The sequence below is a fragment of the Ochotona curzoniae genome, unplaced genomic scaffold, assembly GCF_017591425.1.
Source record: "Ochotona curzoniae isolate NIBS_2020 unplaced genomic scaffold, NIBS_Ocur_1.0 contig_3520, whole genome shotgun sequence".
NCBI lineage: Eukaryota > Metazoa > Chordata > Mammalia > Lagomorpha > Ochotonidae > Ochotona > Ochotona curzoniae.
Genome location: NW_024465894.1, coordinates 23,000,615 through 23,027,793, shown reverse-complemented (window position 1 = coordinate 23,027,793; position 27,179 = coordinate 23,000,615). Strand labels below are relative to the sequence as shown.

Genomic DNA, 27,179 nt, shown 5'->3' with positions numbered 1-27,179 from the left:
CAAAGGCATGTATGGTCTATTGGCCGTGTTAATGAGTTCTGAAAGGCGAAACATACTCCCTACAGCAACAGAGGGTAATTTAACAAGAGCTCAGTCTATTATTTAAGAGCTTTAGCTTGGTGCCTTAATCAATATACTGCATCAGGAGAAACACACACACACACACTTGAGAACATAATATGTTGCTACACGCTATTTCATTTTAGACATTCTTGACGATGGCTGCTATATTAATATGATTCATGTGTGACCCACAATAGAATGTCAAACTGAATTCTGGCTCAAAGGAAACATGCTTTGAAGGTGCTGGAACAGCCTAGACAACCCTGGGCCTTTACACAGCCTTGTTTGTCTTCTGGATTTTCTGCATGAAATGCTAGTCTGGCCACAGACACTGCCTGTGGACTCTGTGGTCCATCGCAGCAACATCAGTGGCATGTTACACAGTATGGTCCTTCATATCTTACAACCATTTCCTGTCAGGAACAGAGTCTTGAAGGATCGCAAGATTTGAGACTCAGAGGATGAGGGAAGAGGGGATGATGGCCAAGCTCAGCTAATATGTGAACAAGGAAGCAGGTTTTCTTTTCCTTTAATTAGCAGGGGATACAGTCATGCCCGTTTTGTGAAATTAAAGTTTTGTTTCAGTAGTGCTCAGGACTTGCCTCATCCCAGCTGTGTCACTCTAATGGTTTTCCGAGCTGTCTCATTGTTAGGCAGCCCTTTTCATTTTGCTCGGTTTTAACACAAATCTATAATTTAATTTAAAATTGCTGAAATTATTAAAATGGAAATGTTCTTTGCAAATACAATGGGGACTTCTCAGCCTTTCCATTGTGAAAAATAAATAGTGGACAGAGCTCAGTGACCACTCTCCCTCCCAGAAGTCATAAGCCATGGCAGTGGCTTAAAAACAAGCATTGGTCCACTAAGACTTCAGTTACCTGGCAGCCCTTGGATGATCTGTGGGCTCTAGAGACAGACTAAGTACACTGAAGACACACCCTGGACCGTTTCCAGATATGTTAGAGGTCTGGTCAACATGAATCACTCAGTAAAACCTTCCTGTACATTCCAGTCTGAACACCAACCGGTAACATTCTAGGAATCCTAAAATTTGGCTACATGGGATCAGATACACATGAGTTCTGATCTTCATGCACCTCCAAATGTCCACCATATGCTGATGCAGCCAGGATGGGTTGACTCAGGCCACTCATTTATCCGGCAGACTCTCTGCATACCTGTTGTCCACAAAACAGTGTGCCAGGCCATGAGCACGGGTACTGACCAGACACCCTGGGTCCCCTGGGCTGGCCTGCATGTCCTGGATTGCTCCTGTTCATAAGAGGGTATTCCATAAAAGCTCCTGGAAAATGTATATGATGCAAAAATTATGCACAGATTTCAAATGTTTGGGCAGTAAAATAAACTTAAATTTTAATTCCATTTTTCTCCCATAAACTTTCTGTGTTCTTCTACTTGGTTCCAGTAACTGAAATTCACTTGCATGCTGGCATAAGGCCTCTTTCTTTTGATTCCTCTTCTCTTTGGACTTCATGTGAGTCCCAGCAAGTATCTTTTGAGAGTTTTCTGTACACAGGCTCTGGGCTTGGTACTGCAGAATAGACTCAGATTTGTCATGAGTGCCTAGCAGTCTTGCCAGAGGGATATACAGCCAGAGCAGTGACTGAACTATGGCTACAAGCAAATAGGAACGAGGTGTTTGGGGGACACACAGGAAAGGCCCCCAGCTCAGCCCGGGAACTGGTGAGCTCATGGCAAGACCTGGAGGATATGTGGGGTGTATGTTTGAGAGTTAGAGATGTAGGAGCAGAGTCTGGGGTACCAATCAGCATCCAGCATGATTGTACCAGGAGATGGACATGGTAATTCAGCATGCGGGGGCGTGGTCTGTGCTCCAGGCCTATATAGCATTCATGCACTATGCCAACAGCTTCCTCTTTTGTTACACACTGAGTCTTGCCAGGCCTCTGGTGTTAATCTTCCAGCTGCCAGGCATGGCTGTTGGTTATGTGATGCTTATCAAAGTAGAGAAGTTGTATGAATCTCAGATGCCTGCTAAGGCCTAACTTTTCTCTTTTCTGCCATCTGCATGATTGTATCCTGACCCACTGTAGAATCTCATTTAGACATCCAATGAGGGACTGTCAGCTGCACCTTTTTACCACATCATAGGCTGACACGTCTACACCTTTACCCAGCCTTCAGTACAAACCAGGGTTGAGCAAACTTTAGTTGGCAAAAGGTTGGATAGTATATTTTGGGATTTGTGGGCCAAGAGGCAAACTTGAGGATATGTTCTTTCTGTAATAGCAGAAAGAAATTTCCTGCGCTCGGCCACTCCCATGCTATTTTCCTGGTGGGAGTTGTTGCAAGTTGTGGGTATGTGGTGCCCCAAGTGCTGGGTGGATGATTGACAGTTTTAATACCTCTTTATTTTCCTAGAGAGCCCAGTCATCTCAATTTGGGCAGCTGACCAGAGACCAGGCCATTTGCCAGACTGACATTCTACTGCTTAGTGATGGGACCTTGCCACCAGCAGTCTCCATCGTGTGCACAGTGTCCAGTACAAGGCCAGGGGAGCAGGGAGGCATAGCTGTAGTCAAGGAGTCAGGTACTGAGGGGACAAGCACTGGGCCAGTTTGGCCCATGGATCACAACTCCAGCCCACGTGACCAGTGCTCCAGACAGTGTGCAAACAGGTGACAGGTGGTTTGAGTTGTAGGCCTGTATCAGTTTTCCATAGCAGTATAGTAACACAAACTCAGTGGCTTGAAACAACAGCTATTCAACTGCTCAGTTCATGGGTCACAAGTCATGCTACAATATCATGCTACAAGTCAAGCTCTCAGCTTGTGGTCTCTCAGTTGGAAAACAATATGTTGGACAAGCTTGCTAGCATCTGGAAGCTCAAAGGAAAAACCACTTCCAAACCCATTCAGGTTGTGACCACACCCAGCTCATTGTTGTGGTAGGCCTGAGGTCCTTCTTTGGACATTTCCTTCAGACAGCTCTCAGCACCTACAGGCCCTCACATCCTGTGGCTCCTGTCTCCTCCCTGTGTGAAGAAAGCAATCAGGAATCTCTCCTGCTTCAAGTCTCCTCTTTTTTCAACCAGCCAGAGGAACTCAGCCTTTGACGAGCTGGAGCGATTAGAGCAGGTGCTCAGGGATGGTCTTCCTTGCCCATGTAACACAGAGCAATTACAGGAGTGGTGCTGCCTCACCCTCATGACTCCACGCATGCTGGAGGGCAAGGACAGTGAGGGCAAGGGTCACTGGGGATCATTCTCCAAATTCTTACCACACACCTGCAGTGTGCCAACCTTTGGTCTAAACTAAACTGAACTAAAGAAATTCTTTTCTCCAGTCCCCATAAAACCAGCAAAATTGCAGCTGAGGACTCTCAGCTAGACCTTTGATCCTATGACAAAGGAAGGCATCGGCTGAGAAGGGCTGAAATAGAACTCCACACATCCAGGCATCTTTCTGACACATTTACCCATCTCTCTGATTAGGGGTCATGTCGAAATGGAGTTTCCCAAGGTCCACCACCACCAGGATCATTTAAAAATCACTTTATTCTAAAAGTAGGATCTATTACTGTTTTAACACAGGCTTCCAAATTATCAAGTATAAGGTCAAGAAAAGGCAAAGGCAGCCAAAAAAAGAAAGTAGAGATTAGGAACGTGCTATGTATGATAGCTTGCTACACTGGTGGCCCCCAGGAAGTCACAGACCTGTGTGGCCCTCGCCCTGAACCTAGGTGGAACCTGTGACTTACAGCCAGCAGAACGTATGGGAGGTGATGCTGTGGCGATGAAGTCAATTCATATACACCAGTGCCCCAGCTGCCCCCCATGCGTAGGGCAGCATGATCAGACTGTGCTCTAAGTGGCTCACCTAACACCACCTATAGGAGATGAGGCATCCAGCTGACTCTGCCCCTATTCTAGACTCAAGGAATCATCAGCCATAAAAGTGGTGATTGTTTTAAGGCACTAACCTTTGGGGTAGTTCATTATATATTGATAGATAGTAAAAATATATGGGTTTGGGAATAAGGTAAGGGGCATGGGACTAAACTAAATTATATGAGGCAAAACGAAAAAAGTTTGCATTTGTAATTTATGGCTAGCCATAAATTAATATGCTATAGTACTTAATGTCAATCTCTTCCAATCGTCTAACTATTTTCAATGAATAATTTGCTTAGGGCATACTTCTTTTTCTATCAAGTACTTTTACTTTTCCTAGGTTTTAAAGTAAATACTTGAAATAAACAGTCATCATCTAAAAAAAAACACAGCATTTATTTTTCGATGTTACAGAGAAGTTTGAGAGCTCCCAGTTAAGATTCACCATGAAGAAAATGTAAGTCTGTGATTACAGAATCAGGACTATTCATTATAGCTATTCAGAGCATCTTTATGAGTTTAATGACATAAGCATATTGTATTGAATTATTATGGTTCCGTGTCAGTTGGATTCATAAATTTAATATACTCAGTCTGGTTCACTTAGTCCAATAAAATCCAGTAAGCCTTAAAAATTTTACAAGGATCTGTGTATGTAAAGTCTACATGACATTCTGCTTTTATAGGGTGATATTCTTGCGGAGGGCATTAAGTAGCATTGGTGATCACAGTGACCCAGCCTGGTAGACCAGCAAGTTGCTGGTGAAACCCCAGCAGGATCAAGAGCTGTGTGGGCATTGAGGCGGACTAATCCCTTCTCCAAAGAACAAGTCAAAACGAGGCTGCCTTTCAGTTCTTGGCTGGTGAGGCTGGGGGAGGGCTGGGGAGGGGTAGGGGAGGGCTGGAGAGAGGTGGGGAGGGCTGGGGAGGCTGGGGGAGGGCTGGGGAGGACTGGGGGAGGGCTGGTGAGGCTGCTTTCATCCTGCACCCATGAGCCTGAAGCAAGGGCATTTGTCAGGTGCAAGGGATGAGGTGAATGGCTTCCACGTGTTTGAGGCATAAAAGGGGAAGATGTTGCAGAAGGACCCCCCCCCACTCCCCCCCCCCCCCGCCCGCAGGGCTCTCCCTAAATCTGACTTGCTGAGATGTTTGGACCTAGACAAGAGTTTGGCAACAGGCTCGGTTCAGGTGCAGAGTGGCTCACCCTCCTCAGCAGTGGGGAGAAGGCAAGAAGAAAGCTCTAGAGGTGGCCTCATGGCAGCCTAATTCTGCACTGTGAGCAAATTGTTTGGGTACTTGTCCACACAGCCGTGCACGGGGACACCACACAAGCCCCACAGCCCCACACCCCCACACCTGATTTCTTATGTGAGTATACTGCAAGTGAGGCATCCCTAATCTGCAATCTGAAATGCTCCCATCCCAAATCCAAAATGTTTTGAGTACTGACAGCACGAGTGGAAAATTTCTCACCCTGAGACTGCCTCATGCACAAAATTACTAAACAACTACATTTAGGCTATGTGTACACTTCAGTGTCTGGGAAACACATGTGAATTTCATGTTTAGATTTTCATGTTAGATATCTTGGGGGTATATTGAGATACCCCCAAGATATCTCAATATACATCTATAAATACTCTAAAATCTGAAAAAAAAATTCCCAAATAGAAATGCTTCTAGAACTGGTGACATGGAGAATTACATTTAAAATAAGTTGAAAATGTACTGCATGGTAGGTAAGTTAACTATCCCCAAAAGTGCGTTTTAAGAAACAATTCAGATGCCAAGATTCTGTATGAGGCAAACAAACAAAACAAAAAACAAACAAAGAAAACACACACACTCTGTTTTTTTCCTGGTTTCTAAGCTCATGGTTCCTTCCTGAACTGTGTAAACCTTCAGTGGTGATGCGGTGAGATACAGTGAGGTGCAGTGATTGTTCAAGAGACAAGGGGACTGATGGGACACAGGCACGCTGCTGGGTTGTGTGTCCAGCTGTGATGTATAAGGGCCTTGGAACCACAGGATCTTTGCTGGCCTGGGAGAGGGTGGCAGCACGCAGAGCTGGCTGTAGCGCCATGTCAGGCCACGTCAGGAACTCCGAGCCACTGTTACCTCCTCCTGCGCTGGCTCCAGTCGAACAGAATGAGCCTTCCTTTTAATATCCGACCTAAGGTTGTTGGTATATCGATTGCAAATTCCCTTTGGCAAATCCAGCAGGCCTTGGCCCAGGGCCATAAGAGCACGGAGTCCCTGAATTCAGGGAGGGAGAGAGGGCAAGCTTTGGCACTGCAGGAGGGGAGACCTGTGACCCCCCTTTTTGTTCCCTGGATGAGGAACTCCTAATGATTCCTGTGGGCCCAATTGCCTGGCGGATTAGCCTTTAGCCTTGTTTTGTTCTGACGTTCTCCCACGCACCATGCATCGCATTCCAGGTGGAACAGGGTGTGCGGCCCTCCAAGAGGCCAAGGACCCTACCCCTTGAAGTGGATTAGCTGAGGATTTGGATTATCTGCACCAGTGACTCCTTCACTGGGGACAATGACCCAGTCCTGCTATGTCATGGAAAATGGAAGAAAAGCCAGAATGACACTACTCAAATGTAACATTTGTAACACTAAGAAGGGATGGCAGTAGGCATGTATTGCAACTAAAGAATTCCTTTTCCAAACTGAATTGGGGAACTCCTTAAAAAGGTACACACTAACACATATGTGTCCTTTACAGTTGCTCATAAAACACTTGATGCAATGTATGACTATCAAGTAATGCTATAAATAAATAATGAGAAGTATGTGTTTTCTCAAGACTTTTATGAGTGGCAAAATGACACAGGTTTACAATACCTCTTTCCTCTTGAACAGGGAAATATACTGAATTTCTCTAGAAGGAAATCTATCAAATCCTAATTGTACTTCAAAATCAAACTTGAGAAACCTTTCAAACTGTTCCAGGCACCTCCTGAAACCTGTGAAGTTCCTGTAGACGAGAAAGACAGAATACTGCCAAGGAAGCAGTTGATTCAGCATACTCCTCCTTGGACACACGTGTCTGGCTGTGTTAAACACCAAATGAACCTGAAAACTGGAAGCGCCAGTCTTTCAGCTGTCAAGACTTTTAGCACCATTGACTGTTTTCAACTGAAATGCCAGGAAGGTAGTACAGTGAAAGGGAGAAAGGAGCAAAATGTGGACATAGAGCTCTTTCCTGATGAGAAGGAAGCCTTATTAGCTGGGGATTTTAATGGATTGGGATGATATTCTGCCAGCTCTACCTTTAGATCAGAGATGGTCTCCCCAAGAAACTGGTGAATTTATCTGAACAATAAGATGCTGGACTCTATGCTTGGTATATGCTTGCAATGAAAGACTCTTGACTGAATTTGAACTGTAATACTGCAGCAAGGTGGAGGAATCCACCATGCAGGGAGGGTATGGGGAGGAGTTTGGGGGAATCCCAGAACCTATGAAACGGTGTCACATAATGCAACATGATTAATGAAAAAACAAAAACCAAAACCAAAACCAAAACCAGAGGGTCATTTGATGTAGGAAATAGTGGGCTAATTAGTGCTAAGCTGACACTCAGTCTCTTTCTCTCTCTCGCTCTCACACACACACACACCCCTTTCAAATTAATACACGTAAGTGTATAATGTCTAAGCGGTGACTTGCATATGCCCAGACTGTTTCAAGTAAGAAGCTATGAGTAAATGCAATTTTGAGAACAAGGACAGGTGAACATACAGTAAGAGTAGAAGCAGCCCTTCCGTTGCTCAACACATTTAACCACAGAGCTCTGAAACGCAGTCCCCAGGAGCCACTGGGCTTGTGTTTCCAGCTGGCTAAAAAAAAAAAAAAAAAAATCCACCCAGGAAAAGGTAAAAAGTCTTCATTTTCTACCCCTTTCAACTTTGATTAGCAAGTGATTTCTGGATGCTAACATAAGTTTCTTAATTTTACTCATAAATAATATGAAACATGTGATCTCAATTAGAAAATAGTTTGGGCAAAGTCTTAATTTTTTTTTTCTGTGAGGAATGAAAATTGCATATGTAAATGTAAAACACATTACAAGGAATTGCTGGATTAGAAATAAATCTATTTAAAAATGGATGAGAGCCTTCCACAGGCAAACAACAAAGATCCAGCAAACTGATATCCTAACCCATTTTGTTTGCCCTGAATATTGTCCCAAAAGGTTGCAGCATATGCTATGATATATTAACACTAGGAGACACAAGTGACACATATAGAAGAAAATAGGATTGTTTGGGAGAAGGGAGTTTGCTGGATTCTAAAATAAAGATGCAGCTTGCAAAGGCAACAAAGGGCAGCATGGGGATTACCAGCAATGGTCACGTGAGTTCCTTTCATCTAAGGAAAGCAGAATTTATTTGGGAAACAAATCTTAACAAATGGAGCTAAGAGCATGAAGCATCTGCATGAAAACCTGATGTAAACTTGGCTTCATAAAAAGAGCGAGCGTGGGTCCCAAACGCTGATGTAGACAGGGAGCAGAGAACTCAGTGGAGATGGACAGAAACCAGGTTGTTAAAAGACATGCATATACAAGAAGCATTTCAAACATGCCCTTTGACTGCTGAACAAAAGAAATGTATGAGGGGATGTTGCGCTGACATTAGTGGAAAAATAAAACTATTTCAGGAAGCAAGAAGTTAGGCCCTCAGGCTTACAGCATCATTATAAGTACCACCAAATGGAATATTAAAAATGTATCAAGGGAAGAGCTGGGTGTTGGGATGCAGTAGGCTAAGCCGTTGCACAAGGGGCCTGTATCCCACATCAGAATGCCGCTTCCAGTCCTGGCTGCTCTGCTTCTAACTCACCTGCTAATACTTCCTGGGAGGGAGAAGATAGTGGATCAATTGCCTGGGTCCCTGTAGCTACGTGGGAGAACCAGATGGAGTTCCAGGTTCCTTGCTTTATATATATATATATATATATACACATATATATATAGGATTTAAAAAAAGAAGGATTTAAAAAAAGAAGAATAAAACGAACTACATAACTCATCCCTTCTCAGATTGCTTACAGAGAAGCAGCTTAACTGATTCAGAGAGGGAAAAGAGAGAGAGGGAGAGATGGAATACAGAGTAAACAGGTGAATAAGAGAACCAAATCAGAAGGTTGGATGTTGAATGAATGGAATTTCAGGAAGAAACAACAGAAAAAAAGTATTTAAGAAGAAAATCACCAAGAAAATTTCCTAGAAGTGAAGGATATGAGAGGGACTGAGGGAGCCCCAAGAGGAATGGGCAAAACTGATGGCTGATTAAAGTCAACCTGTAAAAGCTCACAACTTTGAGGACAGAAAGAGGGCCCTAATTGGGGGAGGGGAGGCTCTATAAGTTTGTAGCAGGGGAGAGAGAATAAATGTGTCCCATATAGAGGGTCAAGAATCAAAATGGCTTTTAACTGCTTAGTAGTAGTACTGGAATTAGAGAATGTATTAGAACTTACCTTGCAATTTTGGAAGCAAATGGTTTCTAACCAACCACACATGTACAGCCAGCGAACAGGTCAACAAAGGTGTTTCCAGAGCATTTTCTGGACATTGACCTGGTTACCAGAGAGAAATTACACCAGAACAAGGGACTAAGTCAAGAAAGAGGAAGGAATACAATACAGGAAGCAGGACACAATTCAACAGAGAGAAAGCAAAGGATGATGCAAAAGGGAGACAGGAGAGCAGGAGGTGCAGCTTGGTCTGACTACAGCAGATAAGAACGTTCCAGAAGAGATTTCTGAAAAGAAGTCACATCAGTCATCATCTGATGAGCTAGCAATGAAGATATAATAAAGTAAACCCAAAATCAAAAATAAAGCAAAAACACCCAAACAAAAACAAAAACCACCATGAGCTCTCCATGGTCCTGACGCAGTACACAGCCCAGTGATAGGAGATGGCAGGCATTTTAGCAAGTTTGAGGAGCGGGGTGCTGCGGGGCGGGGGGAAGCATGTTCGGGAATCGTCATTTATAGCTGGACAATCATTTTAAATGTTACCACAAATCAAAAAGTGAAGATATATGAACGTGGTTTTAGTTTGGAAGCAAATAGCAAAGGGTGTTGAAACTGAGGTATGAAAAGACAGGAGGGCACTGATGCTTGGAAAAGCCAAAAAAAGGTACTGAGCATCTCCAACAGCAATGCTTTCTTTTTTTAAAATGATACATACAGAAAAGTAATAGGTTCTCTTTCTCTCTCTCTTTCTCTCTCTCTCTCTCACTCACTCAGAAAACACCCAAAAAGGATGAACCCATCTGAGAAGTTATTTGGGGTTAGAGACCTTGTGTTGAGACTCCCTTTATGTAAGCACACAAGGGAGATGAAGGAGAGGAGATCAAGCAACAGGGGGTTGCTGAGTGGATGTCTGCTGCGGGCAGCTGGGCTCATTCTTAATGAGGATCTAGTCAGAAACAGCTGCAAGTGCACTTTCCCTCACCTACTGCCAATCTTCTGGACTGCCCAGGTCATAACCTGACGGGTTAGAAGCAAAGGATCAGAGACCTGGTGGAGTGCTGCCAGCATGTACCAGAACCACCTGACCACTATGGTCACGGCTTAGGTCAGCGTTACGGGTGAGCAGATGGGATAGAACTGGTGTTCCTGATGATCATGGGAGATCCTAGCTTTGGTGGTTCAAGTGGCGTCCTTTGCTTAGTGATGCTGCAAACAGCCATCCTGGGGAGCCAGGACTATTCAGGCAACATGATCTCAGGGCTGTCAGGCCTTTTGCTCCTGGCTCCATGTGTTGTTTCCTTTCCAGTGTTGTCACTTTTTATCCCACTTTCTGATGAGGATTTTTTGATTTACAGTTAACTTACTCATTATTTTCCAAAGGATAATCAAGCATTTAGAAGGAATTAGAATGCAAGCATCATTACAGTCTAAGGTCATGGAAACTCAAGTGAGTGTGGCTCATATGTTGTGTCTAAGCAAATTCATTATCAAAATGATTCTAACACCTTCAGAGAAGACAAAAATAAGCCCATAAGCCCTCAACTTGTCCACTGTCTCAGCTGGAATTTGACAGGCTGGGCTGTGGCATGCCCACCAGGAGCAGGAAAACAGCTGCCTGCTCTGAGGTCCCTGGGGGACCAGGCAATGCTGTCATCATTTCCAGGAACTTGTTTCATGTATTATAAGAGTAAACCCATAAAAAAAAAAGAGTAAACCCATATAATAACTGTTGAACTATCAAAACCACTTGAGCAAGAACCTCGGAGCATACCCTACATGCGGGACCTGGGGAGGGTGGGAAATTGTGTGGGCCTTCTCCTTTAATACCCCCCTTTAAACATGAAGGAAACAATATGGAAATAATAGTCTTACCCACTTTCCAATAGCCCTTGAACCTTTTTTACCCAATTAACTATGTAAAGATTGTCAAAAATATAATTTAAAAAACTGTTGGAAAAAAAAAGTAAACCCATGTAGCACATTGTTCTATTGCACAACAATTCTGTCTGCCTATATAATTATATACACAATACTCAGTTATATCTGTAAGGATACCTATAAAGACAGCTATAGTCTATATTAGTATTGTGTAGCTATTTATCATCATACCCCAATTCTATGCATATAATACAAACCACACATAATTGTATGTTTGTATAATTACATCTTATTATACACAGGGAACATCCCTAATCTGAAAATTCAAAATGTTTTCAAATTCAAAAACATTTAGGATAGTTACATGACATCACAAATGGAAAATTTTACACCTGATCTCATGTGACAGGTCATAGTGAAAACACAGGTCAGCTAAAAATGTTCAGAGCATTACTTTCAGGGTATGCAAGCAAAGGTATTTTCAAAATGAAATTATAAGACCACTTTAATACAAAAAAATGTTGAAAACCATGCATAGCTATTTCATAAAACACATTCTCCATGGACTCTTTGAAGACCCCTTTTATGCCTAACGTTAAAAAAGTTTTTGTGCTACAACATCTTTTAGTTCATGCATGCACAGATTTTCTGAAGTGTTCTCATACCTGGTATATATGAAAAGCAATTGAAACTTGGATTTAGACTCGGTTCCCATTCCCAAGATACCTCAGGTGCACATGCAAATATTACATAATTTAAAAAACAAGTCCCAAATCCAAAAATACCTCTGGTCCCAAATATTTCAGATAAGGGATATACAACCCACCTTATGTTTTACCTTATTCCACAATTAGAACATGTCATTGTATTCTCCTCTCTCTAGGAGTTAATCATATATTAACACCGGAAACAACTCAAAGAGGAGACCATTAATGGTCTTGGTTCTTGGGGAGAGAACCAAGAACCTTCCTGGGAGAATTATCCATTTATCGATACCCAGGATAGTGTGTATGTTGGGGGAAAAAAGAAACAGCATATTCTAGAAGACATGCGTAACGCCAGCTGAACAGTGAAAAATCACTGAAAATCAATGGCATATACATGATGCTGTCATACACATGATTGACAATGGCCAGGGATCTCAAAATCATTTTATGAAGGCACCATTGGAAGTCAGGCGAGGTTTCCAGCACGCTCAGTCCCTACATCTCCAGCACAGCCTTCTGTTTTCCTCTACTTTCAGCTATGTTTCTATGGACGCTTTTCCTGGAGGTCCAGGAGCTAATTAAGTCCTTCAGTTTCAAAGACCTTTCCTCTCACCCCTGTTGTGCTGAGCATGGATGTGAGATGTAAGGGGCAGCAGAATGAGAAAATATTAAAAGGCTGTTTAATTAAGCAGAGTAAACAAGGTCAACAGCAGCTTGAAGCTCACATCTGTCTGTGAATGAGGCGAGCTGGCCACTTTCAGGTAGTGGCAGCAGAAAAGCGAGCATGAGCGGGCTGCTCCTTTTGTGTTTACCACTGTAGGATAGCTGCTTCTGCTTCAGGAGCAATGAGACATTTAATAAAAGAAAACAAATAGCGCTGCCTCACTGTATTTGGGAGAAGAGTAGGAGCGACCCTCCAGCTGTTTAGCTCTGCAGTATTCAGGCTCCATTTCATTTTGCTTTTAGAATTAACCAGGGAAAGGAAAAAGCATTCTTTACTGCACTCTATAAACAGAGCACATCAGGCTCCCAGTCGGCCATCGCGAGTTCTGAGGCTGCTTCCATCAGAGAAAAGGGCTGGAGAAATCCTGTGTGGGTCAAGCCCCAAAACATGCTGCAAATGAGCAGGGAGCTAGGGATAGCACAGATGGTACGGACTTAAAGCCAGGGCTGCATGAGGTCAGACTGTAATTGGGGGATTGGCATAAGAAAGCCCAAACAAGCAAGAATTATCAGTGTATCTTCTCTGGGGGACAACAGAAACAACTTCTATGATGGTTAATGTCAGCTCGAGAGGACCATGACATTCCCATATGCTAGTATTTGGTTAAATATTACTGCGATTGCATTGCCAAGGCTGTTTCTACAGAAGAGCGCATTTGAACAGAAACTGAATTAAGCAAACTGCCCTTATGAATGGCGGTTGGGCCTCACCCAAACAGTTGGAAAATCTGATGGGAGGGAAAAGAACAAAAACGTTTCTCTCTTATGAGGCGATTCCTTGTCTGATGGCTTGAGCTTGGATATCAGTCTTCTGGACTTGGGTTTGACCTGACACATGGCCACTTCTTACGGAACTTAGACCACCCTTACTCCTGGCTCTCTGGCTGCCACACACTCAGAGTGGAGCTATAGCATCAGCTCTCCTGGGTATCCAGTTTGCTGACTGCAGGTCTCGGAGATACAAAGGAAAACAGAATGTAAGTGACCTGGTGTTATCAAGAAATAAATGGCGAGGAAACAGAGGGAAAGGGAATCTGTAGCTTGTAAGAAACTCCAGAGACACATCAACCAATGTGATATGTGAGTTCAATTTGAGTCATGATTCAAATACACTTATGATGAAAATAACAAAATTGGTGTATCTTGAACACTGAATAGTGGCTGATACTGAAGATAAATTTGGAGTGCGTGTGTGTGTGTGAGAGAGAGAGAGCAACAGAAAGAGAGAGAGAGGTGGTATTGTGGTTGTTAGATACTCTTGCTTTTTAAAGAGATAAATCATAAAATAATTATATATAAAATGATTTAGTACCTAATATTTGCTTTAAAAGAATGGTGTGTGTGTGTGTGTGTGTGTGTGTGTGTGTGTGTGTTAGTGTCTGTCTGCAGACATACATGGAACAAGACCAACATACACTGCTCAAGTGCTTGAGCTGGGTGATAGGAAGGTTCCCCTGGGGTTTATTACACTGATGGTTCTGGTTTTATACATATGGTCATAAAATATCAAGTGAATAAATAAGGGTTAAGTCATTGGTTTCCATGGCTTGGTATCTGAAGAGGCTTATTTGGGGAAGTTTGGAAATTCTGAGATGATCATGTAACTCCTTCCAGAGCAGAAGTTTGCAAACAAAACAGACTGTCTTCTTTGATTCTAAGGTCTTTCAGCACCTGATGAATGCAGAGCCAACATTCCTGGGGAAAGGCAACTGCTTGCTTGAGCCAGAAAAGATTTCACAGGATTACCAACAAAGAAAGCTGTTTTTGTAGTATGGAAAACAGAGACCACATCCTTAAATAAAGAGGTTCCCTTAGTTAAGGAATTGTGACCATACTTTGGTTCTAAAAGAAATGAGCTCAATATCTTCTAGTTCTGTACAGTAACTTCCTAAATTATTTAGCTTTGATGATTGACAGAACGAAGAGGAATTTAGTTCTAGAACTGCAGACAGTTAAGAGGTTAGAGGGCTAATCTATATTGAGATTTCTGAAGTGACCCTCAAAGGCAGAGTTTTTCAAAAGTATACTGATGGAGCAATTAAAGGAAATGACAGGTAACCTGAAAATCCTAAATCATATAGTACAAGACGGAAAATGAGGGCCGCTGAACCAAATGTCAATGTAACAAAGTCTGCATGGTAATATATGGAAATTGCAGGGGGAGAGGATCTTTACAACTGTTTTTACAATTAATTCAGTATTCCATCTGGCCTCCCACTGCCTAATGGTTACAAGTGACTACAATTCATTTCCTTCTTGACTTCTGTGGCAAAATGTTTTCATTCTGAAACACAATCTACTGGGTGGGCAGCTTCTCAGTTTCCAGACTCTGCGAAGCAATGATTCATACACACAATGAATTTGAGTTCAAGGATGAGTCAATTAAAATGGTACTTGGTGAAAGAAAGATGCTCAGATTTCAGGTTACTGAATTATTCCCCATGAAATACAACTCATGACATGCTTAGTGGTGAAAATGTACACAGGACCATGTAAAAATCACTTATATGATTACCTCTTTATTATTATTTTTTAATTTTATTTATTTGAGAGGCAGAGAGACACAGAATAAGAGACTTTTTTCTTGGTTCACTCCCCAGATGCTAGGAGCCAGCCACCTTGACTCAGTGGCGGGAAATCAATGACCTGAGCTACTTTTCTGCCTCCAAGGTTCTAATTAGCAGGAAGCAGGAAGCTGGAGTGGGAGCTGGAGATTAAACCAAGGTATACTGATACATGACACAAGCGCCCTAACTGGCATCCTAACAGCCAGGCCAAATGACTGCCCGAATTACCTTCCTTTAATGAGAGCTTAACATTACACTCTCATGGAAAATGTCACCCACCTGTCTTTCATTCATTGTTCTTATCTGCCTTTTTAACAAAATAGTAAGACAACAATGGAAGAACAAGTAGATGGGATGAAGGATACAACAGAAGGTACTGAAGATAAAAAAGGAGGAAAGAGGCAATGATTGCATGATCATATGATGAGCTATTTCTAAATGTTTACCACTTAATTATATAGTATTTTTAGAGTTGTTTTGGATTCATAGACGAATTAGGCCAAAGTTACAGAAATTTTCCATAGAACCACCTACTCCCTTCCACTCCCCCTACATTGCACAGCTCTCCCTTGTATCAAAATTCTGTGCCAGAGGGGTGCATTTCTAAGAACTGTTCTAAGAACATCATTGACAAAGCATTATCACTCAAGGTCTAAAATTTATATTAGAGATCACCCTTGGCATGGTTATCTGGACAAATGTTTACTCACATGTGTTGACCATTACAGTGCCATACAGAATAGCTGCATGACCCTAAAAATTCTCCATGCTCTGCCCAGTCATCTCTTTCCCTCCTCCCCATTCGCTGACATCCACTGATCCTTTTAGTGTCTCCATAACTGTGTCTTTTTCCAGAAACCTATAGTTATAATCATACACACACACACACACACACTATAACTATATAAACACTTGTCAGATTGGCATCTTCTGCTTAGTAATATGGACTGCAGTTTGCTTTACAAGCTCTCTTGGCTTGACGGCTCATTTTTTTGTAGTGAGTAGCATCCCATTGCTTGGATGTAGCACTGTTTAGTCATTCACTCACTGAGGGCCACCTTGCTTATCTCCATACTTCCCCAATTACAAATAAAGCTTCTATAAACATTCAGGGGCAGGTTTTTGCATGCACCTAATTTGAACAACTCTTGGTAAACACTAATGAGAGACTGCTGGATTATATAGTAAGAGAATGTTTCACTTATAAGAAACTGGCAGATTCATGCAGAGTAGCTGTACTATTCTGTATTCCCACCAGTAATGAATAAGAGTTCTTGTTGATCTACATCAGCATTTTGTGTTTTTAGCATTCCACACTTTGGCGAACCTAAGAGGCATGAAGTGTTATCCTGCTGTTTCAATGTACAATTCTCTAATGGCATATGCTTGTCTATTGTACATTTTCTTTGCTGATGTATCTGTTCAGTTCCTTTGCTTCTTTTATTAAGCTGGTTGTTAGTATACTTCTTATTGAACTGTAGAGGTTCTTTGGATATTTTAGATGATGATCCTTTATCAGATATTTATTGTGCAAAGATGTTCTCCCAAGACAAGTTTCTTGTCTTCTTATCACAGAATACAGTTTAATTTGAATGTTTAATTTATGTTTTACTTTTTTCATGAACTGTGCTTTTGAAGTCACATCTAATAAGTCATCAGTGTACTCCCAGCCATCTAGGTTTCTGCAAATGTTACCATCTGGGGCTTTTATAGTTTGTTGCTTTACTTTTAGGAATATGATCTATTTTGAGTTAATCTGTGATGGCCTAGATCTAGTTTCATTTTTTATATATGTCCACTTGTTCCAATGCTATTTATGTAAAAAAACCTCATATTTAGCCCATTTTATTGCCTTTACTTTTCTTTTTTTAAGATTTATTTATTTGAAAGACAGAACGATACAGAGTAAAAGGGGGAGAGAGAGATGTTTTCTATCTACTCCTTCATTCCCCAAATGGCTATAATAGCCAGAGCAGAGCCAGGTTCAAGTCAGGAGCTAGGACTTTTATTCTGCTTTCTCATGGCGAGGAGAGCCCCAAGTACTTGGGCCATCTGCTGCTGCCTTCCTGGGTGCATTAGCAGGAAGCTGGATTGGAAGCACAGGAAGAGCTGGGAATCTAACATTCCAATAAGGGGTGCTGGAGCCGCAGACACAATACCAGCCTCTGCCTATGTGCTCACAGACAGTACACTATCTTAATTACCACAGCCTTACAAGACTTGAAATCGGGCCCGGCGCAGTGGCGCAAGTGGTTAAGGTCCTCGCCTTGCACACCCAGGATCCCATATGGGTGCCGGTTCTATCCCGGCAGCCCCGCTTCCCTTCCAGCTCCCTGCCTGTGGCCTGGGAAAGCAGTCAAGGACAGCCCAAAGCTTTGGGACCCTGCACCCGTGTGGGAGACCTGGAAGAAGTTTCTGGATCCTGGCTTCGGATCAGCATAGCATGGGCCGTTGCGCTCACTTGGGGAGTGAATCATCGGATGGAAGATCTTCCTCTCTGTCTCTCCTCTCTGTATATCTGCCTTTCCAATAAAAAAATAATAAAAAATAAATCTTAAAAAAAAGACTTGAAATCAGTTAGTATCATTTTTCTCTTTGTTCAAGTTGGTTTTCAGCTATTTTGTGCCTTTTGCTTCTTCGTATGAACTTCAGAATCAGTTTATGATATCTGGAGAATAACTTGCTGGTATTTTTGAGAGGGATTCAGCTGTATTTATGGCTCAGGTGACAAGGAACTACCAGTTTAACACAGTCAGTCTTCCTATTAAAAATATATGGAGTATCTCTGTTTAGCTCTTTGTTAATTTTTTCACCAGAGTTTTTTAGTTTTCCTCATGAAGACTTGTATATATCAGATATATTTTATTACATTTATACTTAGGTTTAATTAATTTTTTGTGGGGGTGCTATTGTATTAATCTCAAATTCTGCTCACTCACGTTGGTCTACAGAAAAGCTGTTGACTTTGCGTATTAACTGTGTATGCTGCTGTCTTCTTTTTAAAAATTAAGATTTCCTGAATAAAAACATATTCATAACACGGTATATTCCCACAAACATATGTGTGAACAATGTTGCGTATTCCTTCCCAATCAGCACACATTTTTTGGTCTTGTTGCATATTTGCTATGTGCCAAACAGTCAATCGACTATCTACATGAATTTCATGGAATACCACAGGTCTAGGGGAAAACTGATTCACAAAGAGCTGAACTAACTTCTCCAAGATCACTCAGACAGCAGGTGGCACAGCAGGTGGCACAGCAGGTGGCACAGCAGGGATTCTCCATGAGTTCTGATGGGTCTATGGTGAATGCACTCAATCTTTATCCTGTATGCAGAATATGTTATGGGATATATCTTCCATTGGTGTTGATTCCCTCAACAACCTTAAAGATTAGTCATTCTCCCAGGTGTTTCACAGAGAATAAAGAAGTGTTGAGAGTTTAGAAAACTTGTCCAATAGGACAGTTTGGTGTGGCAGAGCTAGAAGTCTAACAGAAATTTATGTATGTGGTAGTATTTGAGGGAGGGGGGGATGCCAGAATATGTGCTATTTTCTAGTCTACACAGGCTGACTGATCATCAAACAAAAATCTATTGTGGACATATTAAAGGTAGACATTCTAGACAGTAAAAAAAATTAGAAATGAATGAAGTATTTAGAATCTCTATTCTTGTAAATTTACCATTTAGAAAAACATAAAAACACTCACACCCGAAACTAATCAATGAACAAAACAGATCTCCACCTGCTAAAGCTGTGAGTGCTGTGAGTGAATACACAATGTGCATCTGGAGGAAGGCAAAGGGGTCAGGGCAGGGATGGCTGCATGAGAAGTCATCTGAGGAGGGTACACCATGCTGACATGTTCTGGATGACATAAGCAATAAAGAAACGAAGATCCTGATTGGCAGCTCAAGAGTCTCAGACTTGGAGCCCACAGATGGAGAACAACTTTCTGTTCACGTGCGTTTGCATTCCTGAGCTTTAGTTGTCATCTCAACACAGAACGCCCTTTCGGGAAGGAGTCTGAGGACAGTGTGCATGTGTGCGCATGCGTGTGGGTGGTGGTGCTCCTCCCTTTCCTCCTCTAGGCTTTCATGTGGGTTTAGAAGCTGCTACTTTCCTCGGATATGTTTTTCTAGTTGGGTTTCCCTCTTAAACCAAAATGGACTTTTTTTCTTGAAGGAGACTCATGCATTGCTGGCATCGGCAAATGCTAACTTACACTGATAGGATTTTAGTGAATGAAATGATTTGTTAACAGGCAGTTACTTTCCATTCACAGCTTCCCTGACTCCAGCTCCCAATTCCAGTTCAATCTCTAGCACATCTACAGCTACTCATCTCCACAAAACCTGCCCTGCTGCAGATAATGGTGGTAATGGGCCAGTACCATAAAACAGCCCCAGCTAATGTGAATAACCAGATAACCAGAAGAAACAATCAAAACGTAAATGAGGATGAAAGTGGTTCTTTCTATGAGGTATTTCTTTAATCTCTGCCTATATGCTTGATGATAGTGCTGTTATTATACATTTTGTAAGATTAGCAGAGAATAAATGGAAAGAACGTTCAACTAAGCGTAAAATTGCTAAATATCTGTGCACCAGCCAACTGAATGAGCAAACTCAGAAACGCCAAAGAAATTTTTACCTCCTTTTGAAATTTATTTTGAAGCTGAAAGAGCTCAACCCACAAACTGTTCAGACCAAATGATTCTGTTGGAAATTCAAAGTTTGACAGTAAAATAAAGCTTGGGTGAGAAACTATGATTAGGGAAAACCAGATTGCATGGACTGCAGTCACCACAAGCCAGAAAACTACCTCCTGGCAGCAGTAGTGGGGGTGGACAACACCAACAGCTGTTACTAACACCCATGTTTAACAGACAAGGCACTGGAACAACTCCAAGACTTAATCATGAAAGACAATGAAGAGTTTACTGTTTCCACTGAAAGGACAGTTACGTATCCCTACATTGCAAGAAAAGGAAAACATCTCGAAGTTGGCTTGGTGTTCACAGCTGAGCTGGTATAGTCTCCTGTGGCCAATGGGCAAGTTCAAAGAAGTCCAACACTAGACAAGTCTGCTCTGTGATCATGAGAGAGCAAGGCCACTCCCTCCCTTGGGAAAAATAGAAAGATCACTCAAAACCGGATCTGAACCTAGACAAAAACATGAACACTACATACACCATGAATATCATCAAATTTCCCTGTTTCAAGGCTAGTGTGACTGCCAGATATTTCTGTCAGTCATATTTTAAACTTCAATTTGTTCTTGCTTTTTATATGATTTATCAGTATTGTCTAATCACAAAATAAAGCTCTGCTCTAGAGTATGCCCTACACAATTACCCATTATAAACGCAAACTCTATCTTTTTTAGTGCCTTCTTGTTGAAAAGTGTCATGGTTCCCCAAAGCGTATGCTTCTCCCTAACACTGTTGGAAAAACAGGAATAGACCTGGGGGAGGGCAGTGCTAGCTGAAATCACTGTTTTCCAACCCATCTCCTCGCAACCCCCCAAAACAGAACTATATTCAGCAAGCCGAAGTATTAGTTAATGTTGCGATCAATGGATATGGAAAGAGAACTAAGTCCCTGCACCTAGAAGCTTCTGACTTCAGACCAGCCCAGCTCCAGCCTTTGTGACCTAGTAAATCTTAAAAAACAAACAAACAGCCAAGTAACTATGGAGGAACTATGCTCTTTTTGTAGTGATCCCGTGTCTCTCATCCTCATCACATTGGATAACAGTGCCACCATGATTAAATTCTTCAGAAATCCTTTTGCACTTTTTATATAACATTCTGATAGGTTACAGGAAAAGACAGTACTCTAACAACAGATTTCTAGTATATTCCAGGTATCGCCATGTGTAAGAATGTTTACACAGTGTTGGTGTTTTCTGCTGTCAGATGACAAATTAAGACACTAATATTGCCACACTTAATGGTTGTTGGGGGCAAAGAGGGGTGCGGTACTTCCGCACTGCTTTGCATTTCCCTGGCTCTTAGGTTGAATCTAACACGCACCACAAACCCCATTGTCTCCACCCCTCATACTGCAGTTCCACTGTTGCCACCGTCTCCACTGCTGCCTTTGGGTCAGTCTGCGTTGTTGTGGGTTTCTTGCTGCACCAGATTCTTTGCTAGGTACAAGGCCATATTTATTCTTAGCAATTCCAGGATAATAATGTCATTACTGTCCTCACTTTACAGATCAGGTGCCTGCTCCAGTACTTTGAAGAAAACATCCAATGATGTTTCTCTGGTTCTTACTTTCAGAGGTGGTTGGTTTTTTTTTTTTTTTACTCTGGAAAGTTGTATGATTTTGAAGGATTTAACTTGTTTTCATTAATTACAATTTCTCCTTGAAATGAGAGACTATTAAGATGATTAGAAGAAATGATCCCAAGGAGGTAATAATGTTCTCTGAAATTAGTAACCCCAAATGCGCCTCTCATCAATGAACACAAACAAAACAAAAAACTCATTAATTTGGGGCTGATTTTGCAGATTTTCCAATAACTCAGTGAAGGTGAAGAATGTCTGGCATATCATGGGGAGTTATGAATTTAATTAGATGTCAACTGTGCTGCCTTTAAGGATAACAAGGAAGATGTGAGACATAAATATATCTTTTGAGCTAAGTCAGAAAGTGACAGCAGTCTTAAAGAAGTGGTGGTGAAGCCACAAATATGATCCACAACAGGCTTAGGAGTGGCTTGAGTTTCAAAACACGTTTAGTGCAATTTAACACTACAATTTTATATCCGTTGAATCTACATAAAATTTAAAAATTGTTCACACTTAGTGTCTTTTAATTTCACTTTTCTACTAATGTCACTTCATTGTACAAAAGTGCCAGCAGACTGATGGAATGTAAATAACTGGCCCCTTATAACTGAACACTACAGAAGTGGTAAATTCTAGAGTCATGTGGTTCAACTCTGAATGGTTCCAGCCAATTGCCAATGTACCATATGTTATTTATTAGAACTCAGTTTGGTGCTCATATATTTATATTTCATATATACATACAATATACATGGTATCTGGCTTCAAATACAGTAAAAAAAAAAAAGCACATCTTTTGCTTGAAGTTGTTCATTAGGTAGAGAGTAAGTACACTGTTTTTCTGTGCTATCTCTACCATTTCATCAGTCAATATTCATTTCCCAGGCAGCAGTCAGGTCTACAAGAAGACTGGAGCCTGGGAAGCATGTCACATGTGGTCATTTTCAGGAGGAGGAGGAATCCGGCTGCCTGATGGCAGGGTCTGCCCACAACAGACAGTGCACTGAACTGGCTGCAGGAGGGAGATTCTCAGAAGTTATAAACCCTCAAAGATTCTGTAGCTCATTTTAAACCAAAGTCCTGGGCAGCATGGAAGTACCTTGTAAAACAAGTATGAGCTGATTTCTATAAAAATTGGCTCCAGCTATAACTAGAATTGACCACATGATTTTATAGGGGTAAAGCCAGGACCAACTGCAGGTCACATTTGGACAACTTCACTGAACACCATGATTCTACTGTTGCTTTTGCACAGTGTAATATGCCCAATGCTACGATTCCTGGCTCCATGCCACTACCGCCCTTATCACCAGCTGCACCACTGGATGCCAGGCACACAATTAATGCTCTGCTGCTCAAGGAAAGAAAACTAAATTATAAAACATCTCAAGAAATTTCTTTCCATATTCATTTAAAAATTGTATTAGTCTTGGAACCCCGGTTGTGACACAGTGGGTTAAAGCTGGCATCCCATGGGAGTACAGGTACCATGCTGGCTACCCTGCATCTAATCCAGCTTCCTGCTGATGTGCCTGGGAAAGCAGAGGAAGATGGCACCTTGGGTCTCTGCCAGCCTTGTAGGATACCTGGATGAAGCCCCTGGCTCTTGGCTTTGGGTTGGCCCAGTCCTGCACATTAAAGCCATTAGGAGAAGGAGCCAATGGATGGCAGACATCTATATTTCTCTCGCTCCTCTCTCTGAACTTTGCCTTTGAAAGAAATAAACAAATCTTTTTAAAAATACTGTTTTGAAATATTTAACATAGGTTTTGAAAACTTGCCAAAATGGTATCTGTGTCTGTAATTTGAAAATATTTTTGCTGATAAATTCAAACGTAAGCTAAAAATCCTGGAAGCATTTTAATAGCAACGATGATCAAAACCCAATTGAATCTGCTTTACAGGGTCTTTCTGGGTGAGATGGTTCATCAAGGTGCATTTCTGGGTTTTAATGACCCTTCAAGTAATTCCTTCTGAGCAACCATCCTGTGAAGTGGCAGGTGCACCAGACCCTCCTGGTATCTATCCGTTCTCCTCTCTATGCGTTTGTACGTTTATATACATCTCCAAAAAAAGGGTCACATTGGAATTTAAACGCATGATCTTAGAGGGGAGGAAATGTTTCGCTTACATTTGTATCCTATATAACACTTATCACTATCTCCAGCAAGCATTAGGGATTAAAATTTTGTCCCATTAAATCAAAGAGGAAGTTTAGGGCAAATAACTATGTTAATTTTCATATGAAAAAAAATCACAAATCAAGCAGTGACTTGTGATGTGAGGAGATCAAAAGAAAAGTCATGAGAAATTAATATAAAAATCTCAGATAAATTTTCCATTAAAGTGAAGGTGAAATATGCTCACTCCTTGAAAAGGAGATAATGTTCTAAGATCTAACAATCAACTTTAGGGGAAATGCATTTAATTTCACATGCAAGTGCCCATTTCCACAAGGTGTGGGATCCCATTCTCTAACAACCAGTGGCAACAGAAGGGACCCTAGGGCCCTAATATAAAACTCTAATATAAAACTCTGCTGAGGGCTAACAAGGGGTGAGGTGATCAAACAGGAGATGTGAGAGTGTTCTGAATTTTGTTCTAAACTTCGCCCTGACTCTGGAAGCTGGGAGGGAAATCCAAGGATCAGCGAAGGTGGTGCTTGTAATGGCTGCACCCAAACCATCTGTGGCATTACGGCTGGCACCATGCCAGCTTAATCAGAGCCCCAAGGAACTGGGGATGCTGATCAGTCAATTTCATACTAACATGTATATTCAGTTTCAAAGTCATGTTCTCCAAGTTTTCAATGAAGACAAGTCTGGATAACTGAGATGGGCAACAGTTAGGTAAAGAAAATCCTCTTCTGATTGCAATGTTAATGTTATAAATTATGTTTTATATATATATTATATATGTTATATATATATGTCAACTCATACATAGATATATATATATATGTCAGTGTGTGTGAGAAATCATTAAGTCTTGGAGAAAATTGGATGAAGAAGCCTTACAATAATTATATTCTCCTTGAAGGAAGATTTTTTAGTTGGGGATTAGGGTCATGCCATCACAGGATAAACTGTAGAAGTCTACAATAACCCACTTAAAATTCACTCTTTGTAGTCCTAGGAAATGTGTAACCATGTAATCTAATTCCAACGTCTATAAGCACGGATATGGTCTGACACCCTTTTTCTGAGAGTTCCACACTAAGGCTCTAAACACTCTAAAATGTTTCCCATGGACAATGATTTTCAAGTCTGCAATTTCTTCATTTCCTAGGTAGCCCTGTCTCCCTCCCTTTGGGGCTCACCGGAACCTCCAGCTTCAAATATTTCCTTAATCCTGGTTCCCTCATGTTAAAGAGACCTCATGGGAAGTCACTTTGAACAGACAGGCTCCAAGACAGAGTGTCACACCTAATTTTTATGGAGCATTCCACAATTTAGAAAGGACTCTCTAAGGCATTTCTTGATTTAATCCCCCACAGGTCTTATCATTCTCCTCTTAAAATGGGGTATCTTTGGAAGCCCACTGAACGGTTAGGACACCAGATTACAGCATCGAGTTTTGCATCATTGTCCTTTGTCTGCCTCAAAGATTCTCGAGGACTAGAGAGTGGATGATACCCAAGCCCTACCTAAGGCCATCCCCTGTACTTCCCATTGTTCTCAAAGAACACACTCATCCACAGCATGACACAGGCAACCCCAGGAATGTCAGATTTCTACCAAGTAGTTGACCATGTGCCAGGAAAACACACACAAACTAGGTCAAGGAGTCACCAGTGCGTACTGGCAGGGCAGCAATCAGGAAACCAACAATTGACCTGAGCAGTGAGTTCTATAGGGAAGTGCTTTAGAAGAGCAAGGGCAAACCAGCCAAATGGAAGCTAGCTAAGACTGAAATAGGTGCACATATTTTTGGGTGAGATAAGGGGAGGGGGGTCTCAAAGTCTCTGGAAAAAGTAACAGTGATGCAATGTTACAAATCTTCCGTTACTTAATTCCAAGTGTTTTTTTTTTTTTTCAGCAAGCTTGGTGCCCTCATCCTGTATTACACACCATCTGTCTAGAGAGAATATTTAGTTCTCACTTACATCCTGCTTCCTAACCCTGAGAATAAATACATTTTCTTTAAGGAAAAAAAAAAAAAAGAGAGAGAGAGAACTAGAAGAAGGTTGTGGTAGAGCAGAGAGGGCTGGAGACCTGTACTTCAAATCAGTGGCTGTCAGTGCTGTGTAATCTGCTGTTCCCATCTCCTGCACTGAAGAAGCAGTGCCTTCACACACATGCGCAGAAGCGCTGGTGTTGAGTTGGCATCCTTGTTACCAACCAACTAGAGTATATTTTCAATACATGCAGAGAAAGAAAAAAAATTCTGTTACCTCCAAGTGACTTCGTCTCTCAGCAATCACGCGTTCATCCTTGTTCCCAAACAGTTTCTTTGGGGGGAACTCAAGGGCGGCAAGCTGAAACACACAGTTTGGAGGAGATGTGTTAACATTACACCAGTGACCTGTGGGTAGTTACTTATTGGTCGTTTGGAAATTCAGTAATGGAGTAAAAAGAACAAGCTGAAAGTTTAGAGGTGGTGGGACCTGTCTTACTTTGCCATTAGCTGGCTGTGTGACCTGGCACAGATGAATTGACCTTGGATTAGATTCCTCAAGGTCAAACGGGGAGCTAGGATGATGGCAATTTTCACAGCAAGACAGACTTGATGACCCAAGGCCTTGGGACCCTGAACCCATGCTGGAAACCCAGAAGAAACTTTCGACTCCCAGTGTAGAGCAGTGTGTCACAAAATTCTCATTTTAAACCCGTGCAAATTATTAGGTGGATTTCAATTCATGCCATCACAGTAGCAGCATGCACATGTGTTTCTGTCTGTGAATACTATAAACACATAATAACTGAAGTATAACACATGGAAGCAGCCAAGATGCTACAGGGGACAACTATATCCCGTATCAGAGTGCCCGGGATAGGATCTGTGCTCCACTTCGGATGCCAGCTTCCTGGGATGCTCAGGTAGTCAGGTCCCTGCCCCACTATGGGAGACCCAACTGAGTTCTGCGCCTCTGGCCTCCGCTTGGCCCAGCTTCAGATGGAGGGGACATCTGAGAAGTGGGCCAGGGGTTGGGAGATTGCTCGCTATCCGTCTGGCAAATAAACAAGAATAAATTTTAAACAAGGTTTCATTTACATAGAGGGCATCTAAGAGGATAGGTTGATGAACTTTCAAATTCTGAATACATTAAGTCATCTTGAGCAAGTACCCAGTTCAAGGATGATGCTTGCATCTCATGAACTGCTACCTTGCCTTTCTAGCTGCACCTTCAACCCCTGAAAAGATTAATGCCAATCTGACTTCTAACAGCATCTTTTTGTTCCTCCAATTTATTCATATTATTCATTTAAATGGTAGGAAAGGGGAGAGAGGAGAGGGAGTGAAGAGAGAGAGTAGTAGAGAAAAAGAGACAGAAAGAGAAACACTCATTTCCTAGTTCACTCCCTGAATAGCTGCAGCTGTGTCAGACTGAAGCTAGAAGCCAG

General features: G+C 41.8%; 1 protein-coding gene across 2 annotated transcripts in view; it reads right to left on the bottom strand.

Moving 5' to 3' along the window:
* Positions 1 to 27,179, bottom strand: part of KIF16B (kinesin family member 16B) — a 254,449-nt gene that overhangs the window by 7,325 nt on the left and 219,945 nt on the right. For both annotated transcript variants that reach the window (XM_040981816.1, XM_040981817.1), the window contains one exon: positions 26,009 to 26,092. In XM_040981816.1, coding sequence (XP_040837750.1) covers positions 26,009 to 26,092 — 84 coding nt within the window. The remainder of the gene's footprint in view (positions 1 to 26,008; positions 26,093 to 27,179) is intronic.